The sequence below is a fragment of the Tachypleus tridentatus genome, chromosome 11, assembly GCF_004210375.1.
Source record: "Tachypleus tridentatus isolate NWPU-2018 chromosome 11, ASM421037v1, whole genome shotgun sequence".
In the NCBI taxonomy this organism is placed as follows: domain Eukaryota; kingdom Metazoa; phylum Arthropoda; class Merostomata; order Xiphosura; family Limulidae; genus Tachypleus; species Tachypleus tridentatus.
Genome location: NC_134835.1, coordinates 86422243 through 86442403, shown reverse-complemented (window position 1 = coordinate 86442403; position 20161 = coordinate 86422243). Strand labels below are relative to the sequence as shown.

Genomic DNA, 20161 nt, shown 5'->3' with positions numbered 1-20161 from the left:
AAGTCTAAAGCCTTATCATGCTGCATGACAGGACAAGATAGCCCCAGAAATCTGGGGCAATAATCGGTTGCTATGTAGTGTAACCAACGTAGGCGGCCACAGGGCTGTTATGAAGCGTTATTGGTTGATGGAATCACGTGATTTGTTCAACCCATAATTCTGTCATCTACCGTTCATGATTTACTGTCCATTTATTTTCTGATTTATCTCCAACTACGACAGCTGATTTGTGGCACATTTTCAGAGGTTTTTTGTCTGAAGAGACACTTGAAGGAGATATGAATTCTAATGTTTTGCATTCTAGTGCCTGTCACAACAACCAGACCGGAGCATACGACCCGCCCTTCTATGGACCTGAATTAACAGCTTCTCATGTTTTCTATGGACAGTCCTCAGGACATCTCTCTCTACCAAATAACCACTACGTAGGGAACGGTCTGGTCACATCTTTTCCTGGAATTGACCATCGGTCTTCCTTGCTTAATCGAGAAGGAAGTAGTCAGTTGTCAGTGCATCTCGCAAATGACACATCCAGTGGAATGACATACACAAACCTAGAAAACAACGTGAACTATGTCCACCCGAGTCGGTTAAGACACTCTCAGGTGTCCAATAGTGGAAATCAGACCATCACTAGAGCAGAATATGCCGCCACATCAACAGACACCGATCGGGGAAACAGAACTCAGCTTGCCGAACATTTCACTCTCAGGGCAATGGAGTACGGACCAGAAACAAAAAGTTCTCGTGGTACGACCCACCATCACCAAACCTTAGTTCTGGAGAGTACAGATGGTCGGCGTGCCGAGCTCGATGGTCTCGGCATCGGAAGTCCCGTGAGCTCCCATCCATGCATGGCTCCAATGGGTCTCCCGCGGAGGAATGGATCCGGCTACCCGCAGGGCTATGACGACAATCATCGGGACACCTGTCAAAGTGACAGCGGTATTTCAGAAGCTGTTATCACCACCAAAACTTCGATTGTTCAGCACTCTATACCCGCTCCCAAATATAAGTGGATGCAATTTAAGAGAAATGTTTCAAAAAGTGGTAAGTTTTTTTTTTAGTTAACGTATAATAAAGTACAATTAAAATATGAAGAGTTAATGTTATCCCTTTTTATTATACAAGTTCCAACTGAAAATCATTGAAAATAAAGAACAAGATGTGTTACATGTGATGTAGGTTAGGTTACACTCGCACGTCAAAAATAAAAAAAAAGTAAAAAGAAGGAAAGAAAAGGGGACACGAGAAGTCCTGAGGGTGATCTATGTGGCGCCAAAGTAATGCTATGACACAACGTCTGTGTATATATTAAACCCACATTTTTACATGCGTTCGTCAACACGTAGAATACTTATTTTATGGAGTATTTTTGCTTTTGTGTGTTAAATTATTATTATTAATTTATTATCAAATTCGAAAGTTAAAAGTGTGACTAATATCTCGTACACGTACAATTAAACGATATTTTGCTCAAATAATTTGTAGTAAAGTTGTTGTGTTTTATTTTTTCTAAGTGTGTTTCTCTTAGAAGAACCTATGAATTAATTACCTCTGACTACGTGTATTGGTATGTTTTAGGGCCTTCGTCTTCTAAAGACCTATGCCATCTATGCTTTACCAAATTATTCAATCTTTAATAACTGAACCATTTACTCAATCACTCAACATCAATCTAAGCATTAAAAATTAGAGTATTTTGCGCCATCACTCAAAAATATACATACAATGACACTAACTGTATTTTTAATTATTCGTCCAAAATAACATTTCCTTAAAAATTTAAGTGTCTTAACCAATCAACACACACTGACTATTGAAGAATGTCATCCTGCACCATACAGTTAGACAACTGAGACACAATAATACCATCTACCATAAAAACTGAAATTTTGTAATTCAATCATTAAGCAACGTAAAGCTTAACAATAAAGATATTTTAATTAATCAATGAGCAGCACATACATTAAATTAAAGCTTAACCGCTTGCATTCTCACAAACGAGACATCTTTATAACCAAAAATATTATACACTTCGACACTTGAGGAAGGACAGTTCAGTCTCTTATAACTACACGTACTGAATCCGGGTGTGGTATTTGGATCACAATACACCATACTTAACGACAAATTAGCCATAATAATTCAATGGCATTAGTTGAAGCTTTTACAACCATACATCCTGAAAGTTAAACCAGTGTTATCCAGACTCCTATAATTACACACACTTATTATTTAATTATGATAATTCCATATCTTATAACCATATATTCCATGAATGAGAAGTAATTCAACCTGTTCTAACAACACATTGAATGTTGAAAAATGGTAATCCTTATGACTATTCACACTGAATAGAAAGTCAGTCACCCAATATTATAATTCCTGACAATGAAGCCCCTATAGTTTCTCCTTACTTATGATATTTTGCCTACAAGTTAATTATTAAAATTACCACTAAAATAAAACATTCCAACAATACAGTTAAGAGCGTGTCTTTTAGTTTAGAAGTAACAGAAATAAAGAACCTATTTCTCTATTTTTTCTATCAATTTTAGTATAAAAGAAATAGTTCGTACTGAAGCTAATTTTCTTCCAAGCAGTTGCCTCATTCCTCTGCATTGTCGAGGAATTCCACAAATCAAAACAAAAATGTAGTGCGAAGTATTCATATTTTTAATATTATTTACTATGACGCGTTTTATAATATTTCATAATGAAAGAAGTAGCTTATAATACATTAACCTTACATATTATAAAACTTAATTACAATTGATTTTGTACAGAGCTACAAAAGAAAAAATAAGTAACACTAACTTGTATGTATATAAATATAAAATCTAAATTGTTATAACTTAATAAATGTAATGAATGGGCTATTTGTTTTATTGTTACGTTTGCCTACTACGCTTCCATAATCCATAGCTTTATATGCTATTTATTATGGGTATTTCAGTAATTATATAATCGACATTTTTTTTTCGTTTTCAATTACTTAGGATGTGTATCGATGTTCTCACTTTAAACATAACTTTTCAATAAAATATAAATTTCTATTCCAATACAGTTTAAAAACGATACATATGCCTCCATTATTTTCTAATTATTTAATAATCTTACAATCAGTTTAAGATGAGCACATAAAAAACAGCAAAACAACATGTACGCTATACAAAGACTGCACTCCTACTTTGTAGCAAGGCATAGTTGATAAAGTATTAAAGTAAAATATTTTTTTAGCGAAGAATCAAGTAAAAATGAACGTACTTTAGAATTTATTATTACTGAATTTAGTTATGTACTCTCTTATATATTAATAGCGTAGTACATTGTGGTTTGTGGGTTCTATTACAGTAAAAAATTAGGGGTGTCATTTGTACGTTAAGTAGTAAATCACACGTAAACAAAAACAAGCATGTACTTATGAATCCATGTATATGTATATGAGAGAAATATAATTGGGAAAAAATTCACTGAACTTAACTTATGAGTGCTCTTTAATTTACTTTAATTCGATTAAATGTGTTAATTCTCTAGTGATCCAGGTGAATATATTCTCAATGTCTAGTTATTTGTTTCTCACGAATCTTGTTTCAAGTGTACACGTGTGCCCAGCGTTTAATTGTTCGAATCGAATGAACATATGTGAATTGCACGCATCAGTTTATTAATTTCTGGAAACTAATGAAAGTTTCACGTATGTCTAGTGTGTAGGGTATATTCCTAGTGTCTGGTGTTTTTCACACATCTTTTTTTTTAACATATACGCATAATCAGTATCTAATTGCTTAGTTCTGTTTTCTGTAAAACTGAACATGAACGAAAGTTATTTTACGTCAAGTCTCAAAGCTGCCTGTAATCTTAACGTACCACATAAATTTGTAAAATAAATTACTGTATGTTTATGGTTTTAAAAATAATACAAAAACGATTAGAAATATTGCTGAATAATACATAGTGTGACGTCATAACTAATTAAACTAATCATAAAACAGCCTTTTGGCTATTTGTATTTTTAACTGCTCTCAATTTTGATATAATTAATTATATAAAATGGCTAAATTGTAGAATGATAATCACTTCATGCGCAGATGCAATAATTCCCATTTAAACCTGCTGAAGCATTGTTTTCTATAAGTGGATACCCAGATTGATACGACAGCTGATAATCTATATTCTTATAAAACGATAGTCATTGTAATAATACTAATTTCAGAAAACCAATTTACAAGTATTTAAATTTGTTGGGATTGTGTTTGCATCATGAATTACTAGTCTTAAAAAAAACGATGCAGCATTACGATAATTAATATTTTGTACCATGACAGAAAAACATTTGTGCTAAATCGGATTTTTCGTATTATAAAGAGCTTTTAAAACATGAACACTTAGCCACAAATACGATAATGTTTTGTTCTTATTTGTACAAATGTTTTTTTATTCGAGAACAATTAGAGTTGACCAAAATGTTTCCCAAACTCGCTGCTCCATTGTAAACAGAATTAACCATTACTAAAGATGTAAACAATAAGTCTAATTAGGCCTGTGTTTATAATGTCGTGTGTATTTACGTAAGCTCATACTTTTTGGTCTATACACGTTTCTTTAAAGTCCTTAAATCAATAGAATAATTAATAGCTCTTATAAAACTGTTTCGAGGAAAAAATTCATAGTTAAACCTTATGAACTTTTTAGGTCCTGCTTAATCTGAACATTTAGTCTCTCTTCAGTTAAGTTTCCAAAATAAAATAACATCTGAGTTAGTAAGAGCAATAATAATCTTGATGTGACCAACTCGGTTTACAAACTACAGTAAAGCAGGAAATCAAGATATTTTCTTACACAGTAACAGATCATTCTAATGAGTTTTAAGATCCACTTTAGTGAATGTCAAGGCCCGTAGTACACCAACTGGCCGGTTATCTAATCGCATGGCTGGATTTCTACCACTTACAATTACAAAATATGAAGAAATATTTCATATTTAAACTCATATATATGGGTGTTATATAAACACCTATAGGTAGCAACACCACACACATATCTTTCTGCATGTCCCCTTAGTATTCACAACGACATATATTTGGAACTTTTGAACAGATACCCATCTCAGTAAAATTTGATAAGAGAAGACTTTTTACTGGAAATTCTTTCCAAGAGCCATATGAAACAGTTGCGATAAAACTCGACTATTCTTGAAACAGTGTACTGTTTGTATATGTAACACAAATATAGAGTACACTGATCGTGCATATAGTGTGTAAACACTCATAAATAAACTAGATCAGGATTGTCACTCAATAAAAAGATAGGATAGACTGTGGCGGAATTAGCAGACTTGAGATGTTTTATATTATTTATTTTATAATAACCAGATAAACTTAGCTTATTGTATAGCTTTTATACCAAGGTTTAGAATTAATCAAAGTTTCAATACGAATTTCTCAATACAGTTCAACTTTCTTAGCTCCTTTAGGTATAAAACCAATAATTATCCCCCACTTTCATAGTTGTGTATACATTTCTTAATATTCAAGCATGTCAAGAAGAAAGGCATTTTTAATCAAAATAACAACTCTTACTGTATTTGCATGACTCACAACACAAACATATATTTATTCGAAGGACTTTTTAACAGGAGAATCTCATATAGTGAAGTATTCTGTACAGTATGGTGACGTAAGTGTTAATTTTTTTTTTTCGAAACGTATAGTGTGGTGCAATCTATTTTTTGTTTGTTAATTCATTGTGTCACTGTTGAAATTGACTTTATCAAGCAAGTTTTCTTAGTTTATATATAGAGAGAAGCAGGTATATTTGCAGTATTTTTTCTTTCAGCAGTGTTAATTCCTTTTGTAATATGAATACGGTTAACAATATTTCTAATTTTTTGAAAGATGATACCATTAATATACTACCACTTTCAATGATTTGTTTGTAAAGTTTGTTAACAGTGTTAATACTGGTAATCATATTAATGAAGTTGGCAATATTAATACTGTTAACTATGGCGTTTGCTATGAATATAACTTGGTAAAAATCAACTTTTATACAAGTTAGTTTCTAGATATTGTTACAAGAGATGTAATTGAACAAATGGATAATTCAGAGTTTCACTAGCTCATGAAGACATTTCCATATAGAATTATAAACAACCAACACTTAAGTTAGCTTAATTAATACTTCTGGTCGACCACAAATGTTCTTACTGGATGTTTGCTGATCAAGCTTAGTAACATTTAATTAGAAACCTTGACGAACTTATCTCGTGAAATATTTTCCAATTAAATCATTATTTATATAGCTAGGTTATGTCAAATATATTTCCATGCGTGTTTCTTTCAAATCAAACTGAATTATTCTCGACCGAACAAAACCGCTTTTTATGTATGCTAAAATTGTGCAGTATATATATGTGTGTATGTGTATGAAAATAGGTTTTTTTACATAGACCAAGATAACGTTGTGTCGATTTCTACTACTAAAATAATTGTTAAAGTGATCTAAAATTTGACTTGTAATAATTACATTAGTTATGGTTACTGTTCTTCAGAGCATATTAGCAGATGTAACTTCCTTCAGTGGTATATCTTTTGTTTCATATCTACCGGGAAACATACAGTCTCTTCAGAGTTTCGACTTAACACTAGAGGCCGACCCACAGAAGATCCAAATTATTGTACTTTATATTATTAAATCTAATATTATTGTATATTTCTACTTATCATCGTGAAACAGACGCGAGTTCCTAACGAATTACTAATTGTTCTGTAAACATATTACTGTAATTAGCTTTTGTGTATATATATATATATACACAAAAGCTAATCACATACATATACGCGAAAAAATATTTGTTTGTGTACATTAGATAAAATTTATTCGTTTAGACTTTAACACTAATAATCAAACTTATAAACAATTGTGTTCGCATTTACGCTTTGTGTGAAAATGTTTTTAGTACTACTTATAATTTTTTATTATTTAATTAATTATTTATTTTCATTCTAAAAGCTTTTCAAGAAGCCTAATTTATTGTCACGTTAATTGTTATGACAGCACTATCTTGTACAATAAACATTTTAACTATCGTTAAAAACTTGTAACAGACCAGACAAAAGTTTCAAACCATTGTCCTTCCTTTTCGAATCATGAATATAATGTTGTATTACTCTTTAACTAAAAATAATAATAATAATTAGAAAGCAAAGATATACATTTTAAACTAGAATGTTTGCCTTTTCCTAAGTTGCCAACAATTAAATAAAAAGTATAAGCAGTGACTTCGGTCGGATTTTATAACAAAAGCTGTCTCTCCGTCTTTGGTTTGAATTTCGAGCGATGCTACACGAGGGCTATCTGTGCTAGCTGTTCCTAATTTAGCAGTATAAGACTATAGGAAAGAAAGTTAGTCACCACCGCTCACCGCCACCTCTTGAGTTTCTCTTTTACCAATGAATAGTGGGATTGATCGTTACATTATAACGTCCTCACAGCCGAAAATGTGAGCATGTTTGGTGGGACTTGAATTCGAATTCGCGACCCTCCGAGTCGAGTGCCCTAATCACCTGACCGTGCGGGGTTTCTCTCTCCGTGTTTATTATTATATGTTTTATGGATATTTTTATTTCGAGAATAGGGCACATAGTAATAATGATAAATCCATATATATCATAAAAACACATCCTCTATTTTTTTCTTCTAAAACAACGAAAACATGTAAAAAAACAAAAATCAAATGTTCGAACACAAACAATACTGCTATTTTTAAGCTACCTTAATCCACCGCTAAGCTACAACGTATTGGAAGATGTTTATTCTAATGTAGATTTTATATCAAAAATATAATATTTGTATTTAATCTGTCTTCCCACATTATTCACTTTTCTAAGTATTCTATTTGTAATATTCTTACTAGTGAAGATAACTAACACAGCAACAAATAAAAATTCATTTAATAATTATTTGCAACAGGAACACCAAGAATTGGTCCATTTATTATATGTATCACCATTCGATTATTAAACAACAGCAACGTTCCTTATTGGAGGAGCTTGCCACACAAGAGATTTAATGTGGAAAGCTGCAACTATGGCAAACTAATCAACCATAATGTGTATTAAAACATCTGACAGCAATTATTGGATTATCATACGTTAACGGCCCAGCATGGGCAGGTGGTTAAGGCACTCGACTCGAAATCCAAGGGTCGCGAGTTCGAATCCCGGTCACTTCAAACATACTCACCCTTTCAGCCGTGGGAGAATTGTAATGTAACGGTCAATCCCACTGTTCTTTGATAAAAGACTAGTCCAAGTGTTGGCGGTGGGTGGTGATGGTTAGCTGCCTTCCCTCTAGTCTTACACTGCTAAATTAGGGACAGCTAATACATATAGCCCTTGTGTAGCTTTGCGCGAAATTCAAAACAAACCTAACCAATCACACACTAAAACACTTGCAGAACCTGTTGGAACTTTGTAATAACACAAAACTTTGTAATAACATTTAAAAACCATCTTAAAATTTGAACTTTTTTTCTCACTGCCTTCTTCTATAAACATTAAAACAATACTGCATTTTGTAGGTGAATAAAATAGTTATGAAGGTAGATATTTGTCTTTAAATATTGACGTGCATTTAGTAGTATCCAATATACTATAATCAAGCAGCCACATAACGCGAAACATCTAAAAATCCCTTTCGTTTGCACTGGTAAATATGCCAACTGTGTGTGTGTTTTGTTTTGTTTTTCATATCTAATTTTCACATGAAGTAAGTATTACTTTATGCAATAACCATTTAGTCTTAAATCGTGCACCACGTTGTCAACACAACTGAATAATTAGCTATGGAAAACTATACACCTGAAACTGAGATTTTACGGAAGCAAATATTTTGGTTTTTTCGTATTTACAGTAAGAGGATTACACCATTTTTTTCATTATTTCAATGTAGTCACGAAGTACCTCCATTAAAGCAGGATACTGAAATATTGCATCTTATTTTTCTTTTATTAAACTTTGTTAAAACAATGTTAGGTGACCTAACTAGTGATCAAACTAACGAAACAATATAATATAATTCATATTATATTGTTGTTGTTGTTGTTGTTTTGTAATTATTTAATGTACAAATTACAAGAAGGTTGTAAGACCATGAAATGTTTTTAGTATTAACAAAGCTTATTACACCACCCAACAATAGGCGTATTTTGTTCCTTTTGCTGAGACTCAACAACGTATTTGTCCCTCCTCTAGGCCTTTGACTGGTCGGTCAACCAAGACCCATAGCAAGACAGTCTGGTCTCTTTTCTTCCTTTCTAGCCTCAAGTGTTTCCGAGAGTATTGTGGTTCTATAGCTGCGTGCACCTTCAACTTTGAAAAGGCGTGTGCACCCAGTTTAAATACGTATAACTTACGACCTCCAGGTATACATGGTGCGCTGTTACTCCCATCATCATCTTTATCACTTCAATTATCTCGATCGTTTATTTTCAAGTTGTTTTGCTAAAAACAGTTCAAAAAGTTGTGTCACATTAACCGAAACCGTTTAAAACTATAAGAACTTTCAACAAACTCTAATAAACATGGAAATAAGTATGCCCTGACCAGGCAGTGTACATTTGATTTATTGTGTCTTTTGTTATTTTCGTTTTACGTTTATATCTCGAAATGAATCAAACAAGAGGTATTTGCCAAAAATATCCCAGCTTCTTTTTTCACGTTAAGAATAGTAAGTCAAAGCTTAACTCGGAGATAATGACAACAAATGTTCAAGCTGTTTAAGAACTAACATGAGAGTTTCAGAAATTCAATAAATCACGAAGAATCCTATAAAACTTATTAGAAATTTATAGTTTTCAGTTAAGCCTTATCCAATAATTATATAAATGCGTTGATTTTTAAAATAAAGTTTGCTTGACATGTCATTAAAATATTAGTCTAAAGCTAAAATATATATATATATTAATAGCCAGTCTTAAGTATTTATGAAAATAAAGCGAACGAATGTTAGATGTCTGATAACGGAAGGATACAACAAGACCTGCACAGGCAAGGAAAAACAGATCCAGGACAATGTGTCACCTCCATGATTATTGACTCTCGCTTGAAAACAAGCTAACTTTTGATGTTGCATTCCTATCCATAAATACATGTTTTTTGCAAAATTATTCCCATAAGACTTGAATGCGGTAGTCAAATGAAGTCGACCACCAGAATTTCGATAATTTTTATAAATATTCAATTCGATGTTTCAGTTGTGGGCAATTCCTCTGAGTTTTCTTTACGTGAACTGAATCGTCATGTTTTTTGTTTTGTGTTCAGACAAATTTTTTTTGTATAAGTATGTCTTTTGTATTTTCTAATCATTTTAAATTTTTTTAGTATATTGTATTCGACTGAAAAATATGTTTGACAATTGTTTTATTGAAATAGAGCCATTTCTTTTTAATGAGATACCGATCGCATGCAACAAAGTGCCGAATGTTTTGCAACATTGTGTAATTTCTGATCTTGAAAAACACAAACTATAATTATCAAATTACCAACTTAATTAGATTCTCAGTTGGAAACAAACACTCTTCTGAAGTAATTTTCCTGACATAATTAAGTTCTCACTTTGAAACAAACTTTCAATGAGTCTTCAAAAAATAATAAAAAAGTAACTAAAAATGTAGACTGTATAAAAAATATTTAGGTGAGACATTCTTCGCATACCAGGGAAAACAGGAAATTGGTTGATTCGCTTTTTTAAATTTTTAAATAAAATTGAAATGTGAATTTCAAGCTAAGAAATTTCGGTACCAATATATACTAGACACCTTCGTTTATTGCATAGTTAAGCCAAACAACATAACGTAATTGCTGATTTTCTCCGAAATGAAAAAAAGAAAGAAGAATGCTCGCTTTGTAACTACCCCCAAGTACGAGACAAGTTAACACACGCTCTGAGGTAAGTTAAGCTGACACGGATAAAATTAAATCAGAAACACTTTCTTTATGTCAATATATTTATTGCATATTTAAATAAATTAAACAAAAAGCACAGTTTGAAATTCAACGTTTAACAAATGTATTACAAAAAGTAATGGAAAGGATCTGTTTGTTTGTTTTGGAATTTCGCACAAAGCTACTCGAGGGCTATCTGTCTAGCCGTCCCTAATTTAGCAGTGTAAGACTAGAGGGAAGGCAGCTAGTCATCACCACCCACCTCCAACTCTTGGGCTACTCTTTTACCAACGAATAGTGGGATTGACCGTCACATTATACACCCCCACGGCTGGGAGGGCGAGCATGTTTAGCGCGACGCGGGCGCGAACCCGCGAATTACGAGTCGCACGCCTTACGCGCTTGGCCATGCCAGGCCTTTAAAATTGTGTGTGTGTTTTTTTCTTATAGCAAAGCCACATCGGGCTATCTGCTGAGCCCACCGAGGGGAAACGAACCCCTGATTTTAGCGTTGTAAGTCCGTAGACATACCGCTGCACCAGCGAGGGGCTAATGGAAAGGAGACAACCCAATGAGAAATTTTGAAAGAAATTTAATTAATTTTCGTTAATTTTTAACATTTAAGAATTAATTAAAATTTATATAGAAATGCATTTAAATACAAAGTAATTTTGTATTATATCTGTCTTTATTTTAAGAGCGTTACACATACATAATAAATATATGCAAATTCCTGATTTGAAGCTGTTTGACGTACATGTCAATCTGCTACAGACAAAACATTCAAGAAATGACTTGTGTGTCTCGTCCCAGTCATAATTGTTAATGTCTGTTTTTACATTAACATGTAAATTCAATATATATATGGTAATATATGTTGTATTTAATCTTATAACAAAAGAATAGTGTTGTGTTATACTAACTTAAAACGTTAAGACTATAAACTAGGTGTGAGAATAAGTTTCGAAAATTTATATTTATGTTTCGCTTGATGCCCAAAATAATTTCTTACCGTGCTCATTATTAAATATTAGTTATTATTTTAATTTCACATTTTAAAATCTGGCATCGAAATAGATTTATGACAGCCCCCTAAGATATGAAACCAGATTGTTCGGTTATTTCATGCAACAAGTAAGACTAGAAATGCCGATACTAGCTTTTCTATATTAACTTTACGTCGGAAATTTGACACTTAAATTATTAAAAGGTTCACTCAAGCCACGTTGTCAGAAAGTATTTTTATAGATTATCAGACAAAGTAATACCATGTATTGTCGTATTGAAGTAATTCGACATGTCTTCTATTTCACTAGCTCAATCATGAATATCATTGATAAACTCTACACATAATACATTTCAAACTTTAAGTGTATTTCGCATGTAGTTATGGTTGATTGGTTGAACTTTCTTTTTTTTTAATAGTTTTTATTCGCCATCAAAAATCTGTCGAGTATTCAGGAGAAATGTGTTTTCCTATTTTGAAATGACAATACTCTCCACATTGAATACTTAATATCATTTGAATTTTAGCTTTTTTTCCCTTGCTTGTTTATTATTTATTAATGTGTAATTAGTATTTTAAATCTATTAAGAAATAATTGAATGTGAAATAATAAATGTGAAAAATGTTATTTCACTCTTTGATGGATATATATTTCTATAGACACGTTTGTTTGTTTTTTGGAATTTCGCACAAAGCTACTCGAGGGCTATCTGTGCTAGCCGTCCCTAATTTAGCAGTGTAAGACTAGAGGGAAGGCAGCTAGTCATCACCACCCACCGCCAACTCATGGGCTTCTCTTTTACCAACGAATAGTGGGATTGACCGTCACATTATACGCCCCCACGGCTGGGAGGGCGAGCATGTTTAGCGCGACTCGGGCGCGAACCCACGACCCTCGGATTACGAGTCGCACGCCTTACGCGCTTGGCCATGCCAGGCCTTCTATAGACACACCAACATATTTACATATCTAAAATCAAGTCAAAAATGAACTTTCATCATTATAAAATAAGAAGAAATTTAGTTGAAACTAAAGTAAGTGAAAAAACATAAAAAACGTAATGTAATTTTGTTAAAACCCATATAGACTTCATACGTACATACATTAAATAATCACTTAAATAACAAATATACAAAATGTAAACACTAAAATATATCCCAGTCTTATCATGGGTTGTTTAATTGGTGTATTCCATACAAATGTATGATATAAGAAATACTATTTTGAGGTACGAAGTGTTAAAATACAAATACTTTGTTATAAAGATACATTTTACGTTCGTGTAATTAACCTTATTTCCTCAAAATAAGTTTGACATTTTTATATATTAAGTAGCACATTACTATGTATCTATAACATTTATGTTAGCCTTTAGATATGTCTTACTACTGTCTAATGACCATATTTAATATTATCTATACTCTACATGAGTAATTAGGATATATGTTCATTTTCTATAACATTAGTTTCAACTTTTGAATAGTTACTTCAAATGTCAACAATTCAATTTTTATTAAACTGTTTCATGAGTTTTACATTCTTCGTGGTGCTTTATTATATATTTTTTAATTATGTAAGTTTAATCTTGAAAGTTGTATAAGTTTCTCGTACCTCTAATTGAAGTCTATATAAACAATGTAATATATTTCATACTTTAACATTATTAATATTTCGCTATGAGTAAAATTCGGTTATTTCACATTTTATTAATCAGTTCAGTATTTTACTACTTAAAATGTTAATTATCTCCAGTTCCATTGCTGATAGTTTTGGTTTAAAGTTTTTCCTTTCACAGGTAGTTTATTGTATGATGAACCTTTTATTGTTTTATATTTAACGATACTGTACGAGTGCTAATGATTTTCTGCAAACTAAAACTTATCACATGTAATATGAGCTTATTCACTGATTTTACTAGGTTATCGATGATTTTTAATAAGCCATAAATAATTTTTGAAAGTTAATTTTGTGAGGAATTTTCAAAAGATGTTTTGTTTGTTTTGGAATTTCGCACAAAGCTACTCGAGGGCTATCTGTGCTAGCCGTCACTAATTTAGCAGTGTAAGACTAGAGGGAAGGCAGCTAGTCATCACCACCCACCGCCAACTCTTGGGCTACTCTTTTACCAACGAATAGTGGGATTGACCGTCACATTATACACCCCCACGGCTGGGAGGGCGAGCATGTTTAGCGCGACGCGGGCGCGAACCCGCGACCCTCGGATTACGAGTCGCACGCCTTACGCGCTAGGCCATGCCGGGCCTTCAAAAGATGTAATCCAATTGTTTAGTTCTGAACTACACATTTCGTATGAAGTTAGATTCTCGACCACTAGCTTAATATGCGCTTGTGACTCGCTGTTGAAAAGATACGTCCAAAACTACCCTCTTTCAAATTGAAGATTTAATATTCTACAAACTGTAGTGTATGTAAAGACACCCCTTAACTCCTGAGAAAAATGTTAAAAATAGAAACTGGACTTTCATATTAATCACTTAATTATTTTTCAAGAAAAAATTTACGTCTATGAAAGAAGACACTCTTGTCATTCTATAGTGTTAGCTACACCCTATGAAGATGTAGCAATCATGTCGTGGGTCGTAATGTATTAATATGGAGGTGAAAATAGTAAGAATATTAATTCAAACTAATATGTCACAAAGTTACTACAACTGCACATCAAAAGGTTTTACGTCAAATTAAATATGTAAAGTAGTGGGTATCTCATGACACTCAAGAAGAGAGAAAAAGAGAAAATAAAAAAATGCTTTGAGTAATATTTTTTGATATAGTAACTTAAACTATAAACTTTATATTTTTAAATGCATTATATATAACGTTAATAGCTAGAAAGATTAGTGGTTCCTTTTTGGTTTTACAATGTTAAGTAAAACTCTGTATAACATCGTTCTCAGGTAATGAAGTGGTTCTCACTTATAGCTCGTACATTTTCAAGTGTTACGACGTATCTGAATAAAAACAAACAGAGTCTCTACGTTGCTTTTTCCTTTCGATAACGTTTCTTGAAAAAAGACCAATAAACTTTATTCCAACTTAAAATTCAAAGCAAGTTTCGTATTATGATAATGAAATGTGCCTAAAATAAAATTTTAGGTGAAAGACTTTTCAGTATATGTTAATGTTTTAATAAAACATATAAATTAAATTTGTCACCTATCAATTAATAGAGAATAGTTTTCAGCATAAAATGGCATATGCTTGAAGAAACTTGACTGTTCAGAAGCACAGTCTACTATTACATGTGGTTATTATAGAGGGTTGAGTAGATTATATCAAAGCAATTTCGAATATGAAAATCAGCAAACATAATAACTACAGCCGACATAAAGTCCTGATGAAACAGAATGTATCAAAACTATATTTCAACATTGTCTGGACGTTTCGTAGATAGTAGTAATGCAACCAAAAACTGATGGCTTTTGGGAAGAGTATGTAACAGGCATTTTCAGGGCAAAATATTCATACGTAAATATCACAAAAGACGTGTTCTGTTGGGGATTTAGGATTTCCAAGATTTGAATATTTCTTATACTTAACGGCACTGAGAAAATAATATGGATCAACTTGAAATACCAAAAACATACACACTTGCTATGGTAGGCAAAGTACAGCATGTTATAATAGATGAAACCATGAAATCCATGAAACCAAAAGCCAGTAGCATGAGTCTTGTGTATAGGTTGATTCCATAGCATATCCGTTCTACCGTTGTATACATTAAACAGATGGAGAATGAAATAAATATTCATGGTATTCCGTACGATGACATACGGGTCAAGTCGTCTATGTATTCTTGTGTGTGCGTAGTGTGGAAACAGTCGCTGGGAAATCGCTTTCCTCGTACACTTGATTGAATGCGTAAAGCCAATAAGGAGAAATGATATATTTTGGACATGACACCATTACAATGGAACTTTTTCCAATGTAAACACCATCGTGGAACTATTGTAAAGACGATCGGTCGTCAGACAAAGCACGACCAAATGATATAATATGGGTTGTAACGACATAGAGAGGCTTGAAAATCGTTTTATAATAACTAGGCATGGCCAGGTTGTTGGGGCTCTTGACTCGTAATCTGAGGATCGCAGGCTCAAATCCTCGTCGCACAAAGATGCTCGTCCTTTCAGATTTGGGCGCGTTATAATGTGAAGGTCAATCCTTCTATTGATTCGTAAGAGAGTAGCCCAAGGGTTGGCGGTGGGTGGTGATGACTAGCTGCCTTTCCTCTAGAGTTACCCTGCTAAATTAGGCCCTCATGTAGCTTTGCGCGAAATTCAAAAACAAATAAACAAAATAATCTACTCAACTTCTACGTCTGTTATTTTTTTTTTTTTTTGTTGCTGATATTAAGCGAAAACCTGCACAGTGAACTTCTGTAATGTTCAAACCTTAGGAATCGAATTCGAATTTAAGCGTTATAAGCCCTTAAGTTTGTCGATGGGAGGGACAGTATTAATATTTCTGAATGGTGACGATAAAATTTCTTAATAAATAAAATGGTTACGACTCAGTATAATACACGTATATATTATATTTATTTTCTAACTCATTTTCGCACAAACATAATGGTTATATACACTCACTGTCGCTTATCTTTATTTGCTCGATTATAATAGATCAAAGTTATTTTTTGCGTTCTATATTTTTAAGATATTTAATGTCACACACAAACATAAGCATGCATATGTGCTCATTAATTGCCCGTCTTATCGATCTAACTTGTCAGGGTTACAGCAGTCTGAATGTTTACAGACTTGTCACGTGCTTTTGATGGCATACGTACAGTCAGTAATGGGATTTTAATATACCAGTCAATTAATCTTCCTTCTGAACCACTCATAATATAAAATTGTCTTGGTTCCAGTTTAACAATTTGGTAGTTGACAAAATAAATGTTTTATCGAATCGTATATTAAGCATTCGGTTATATCAGTCTAATTATCTGTAGAGTTTCATCAAACAGCGTTTTCTGTTAACAACACATACATTCAGCGTCGCTACAGGTGTATCTGGGAGAATAAACACGGTAAGAGTAATGGAAATGGAAGGCTTATATAGGACATGTTTTTGAAATGTATGTTATATTTTGATTTTCTCTATTGCTGTTATTGTTGTTTTTCTTCTGGCATCAGCTTTTCTAAACATTAGACAAGCTGGATGAAATGTATTTTTGTAATTAAAATGATTTGTTAAGCTAACTGGATTATATGCTGATATGAAGTTAAAGACTAATTACACGAATGAAAGGTTTATAATTGCGTAAGTTTAAATAAATGAAATTTTGAATGAATTAATGTACACAGCTGTGAATATAATCAGAACTATTTTGTCTTAAAAGTGAAAAATATATTCAACAAAGTTCTCAAATTATGACAAATACATGGTTCTTAAATTATGGAAAAAGCAATACAGCGATTAAACTATGACAAGCAACGAAATTTCGTAAATTAACCACACAACACATTTGTTAAGCAGTAACAAGCAACATTTCCTTAAACTGTGTCAAGCAACACTGTTCCCGAATGATGGGAATAAACAGTTTTTAACTGTGACATACAACAATTTTCTTAGACTGTATCAAACAACACAGCTCTTAAGCTACGACAATAAATACAGTTTTAAACTGTGACAATCAATACAGTTCCTAAATTGTGACAAGGAACAATGTTCTTAAACTATGGCGAGTACAACAACTTTGGCAATCAACACAGTTCTTAAACTGTGACATGCAACAATTTTTCTTAAACTATGTCTGGTAACACAGTTCGTAAGCTGTATCTTGCAACAATGTTCTTAAGCTATAATGTGTGGTGGCGATTTGAATGGGTAATTTCCGAACTTCATTTTCTGAAAAGGTGGTTCCTCATCCTGAAATTTGAGTTTTGAAACTACAGCATTGACCACAGTTTTTAAACTAGGGCTAGCGTAGGAGTTATTTAACTATGTCGAGCGCGACTATGAAAGTCAATACAGTTTTTAATATAGCAAGTTGATGCACCCAAATTGTTAAATGGCATTCCAAAAATTGTGAAATCAGAAAATGTCAGTAAAAATGTTTATAACTTCAGTCATTTCTTTGTCTTTCTTTTTTTTTTTTTCATGTTACATTCCATATCGCCTTTCGTAGACGCTATAGTGTTAGATGTGAGTTTAATTGTCTTTGTAAAATTACTTTTATTTGTAAATAATCTAAACTGTGTTGTTTTTATTCAAAATTGTAAAGAATAAAAAGTGAAACTCTGAAAAACTTATCAATGAGTAATATGTTCATGAAAGTTGTTTGTTCTAAAATAACCTAAATCTTAGATATATTTTATTTTTATACAAAAAAAAAACAACTGAAAATATAAAATAAATTGAAATCAGTTTTGTTAATGTTTATTATTTTTATGGATATAAATTGAATTCACACATAAGTTATTTTTAACAATAGGCCACAAGTCGGTGCATCAATACAACAGGCTAGGACCTGGCAGTTGCGGTCCTGGTGGAGAACAGCCAACGACTAATGGGCCAGGAAGAACAAATTTTACTACCAAACAGCTAACGGAATTGGAGAAAGAGTTTCACTTCAACAAGTACCTTACCCGAGCGCGTCGAATAGAAATTGCAAACATTCTTCAACTGAATGAAACTCAAGTAAAAATCTGGTTTCAAAACAGACGAATGAAACAGAAGAAAAGAATGAAAGAAGGTCTCATTCCATCGGAAACTGTTAACCCTGAAATAACTTCCACGTGCCACGATAGAAAACCGGTAACTAGGATATCTCTGTCAGGGGTTTCCACAGCAACAGTTCTACCAGCAACTAAGGAAACCTGCTAGCGATAGCGAAGCGGACACCTGTAATACTAACAACAAAATGTATACACAGCCACCAGCGAATTGTGGCACCTACTAAAGAGTTCCATAATTTTATAAACAACATTTCCATAGCAACAATATTACCAACGACTTAGGGAAATATGCCAGTGAGTACTAATAATACAACAAAACATAGATATAGCAACAATACTACTAAGGAATTGTGGAACTTGCCAGCCAGTCTTTGTAATGTAGCAACCTAAATATAAACAGTAACAGTGCTAACCGAAATTTACTGAACCTGTTAGCACATTATCGTAAAAATATAATTAAACCTAATCACAATAACAGTACTAAAAGCGATTTAAGCACATGATAGCCAGGTTTAAAATATGTTGGCAAATTTCATTAATTTACAAATTTAGAGCAATTAATTTTAATACGAGCTGTTAAAAAACAGAATTTCGAAGCTTGAGGACATTGTTTTGACGAAACAGTGATCTCTTGTTAGGACTATGTGGACCAAGCGGGAAAAAACAAATTTCTACTAAAAATTTAAATTTATTATGTATTTATATATGAATATGTATGTATATGTGTGTGTACGTGTTTTTGTATGATAAAACAAAATTTCATTTGGTATGCGTTGATTTTGAATCTACAAAGAATATAATATTAGTAATAATTTTAAGAATTATTCTAATTTATCATTCGTTCTTCCTTACGCACTCATACCTAACATAAATATTTAAATTAGAGTCTTTCTCTTCAGCAAAAGAACGTTTACATTTTTGAAAGGCTTTTTTTCCATGAACGTCTAAAATAACTAGAGAAATTCACGGTAATAGTTGTTTATAGACGTAAACTGCATGTGCAGTGCTATTGTGATTATTTTTATATTTTCATCCTGGTCATTTTCAAAAACCTCGAACTTTTAAAAGGATCTAGTTATAAAGTCGTCACTGTAGATATTGTTTCATCATAGGTAACTTATTTCACCATCTGTGCTTTCTTCTATATGCATTTGCACATGTATTTCAATAAATCAGTATGTTGTAAACTCAGTCTATGTATCAATTCATCATCATTGAATATATATGCGTAAATGTAATATGAGTCATGCATGCTCACATTTTAATTCAATGTAAACCTGACAAAGAAGTGTACTAAGTATGTCATGATGATGTGCGTGCTAACGCACTATTTACACATGCAGAGATAAAAAACGTGTATCAGATGATGTGCTTTATATTCTGCTTTAAATAATAATTAAACATATAAACATGATTACATGACTGTACCACAATTAAGGAATTTTTTGATTAACTTTTTGGACAAACGATTTCGTTTGCTTGAATCTTCGGGTTAAGGTTG

At 32.5% G+C, this 20161-nt stretch overlaps 1 protein-coding gene across 1 annotated transcript; it reads left to right on the top strand.

Annotated features, from left to right (window-relative positions):
• Positions 1-278: 278 nt before the first annotated feature.
• Positions 279-19836, top strand: LOC143232680 (uncharacterized). The gene is made up of 2 exons (XM_076468401.1): positions 279-1050; positions 18417-19836. Exons 1-2 carry the CDS (start codon positions 279-281, stop codon positions 18806-18808), a joined length of 1164 nt encoding a protein of 387 aa, XP_076324516.1. The 3' UTR covers positions 18809-19836.
• Positions 19837-20161: the final 325 nt, after the last annotated feature.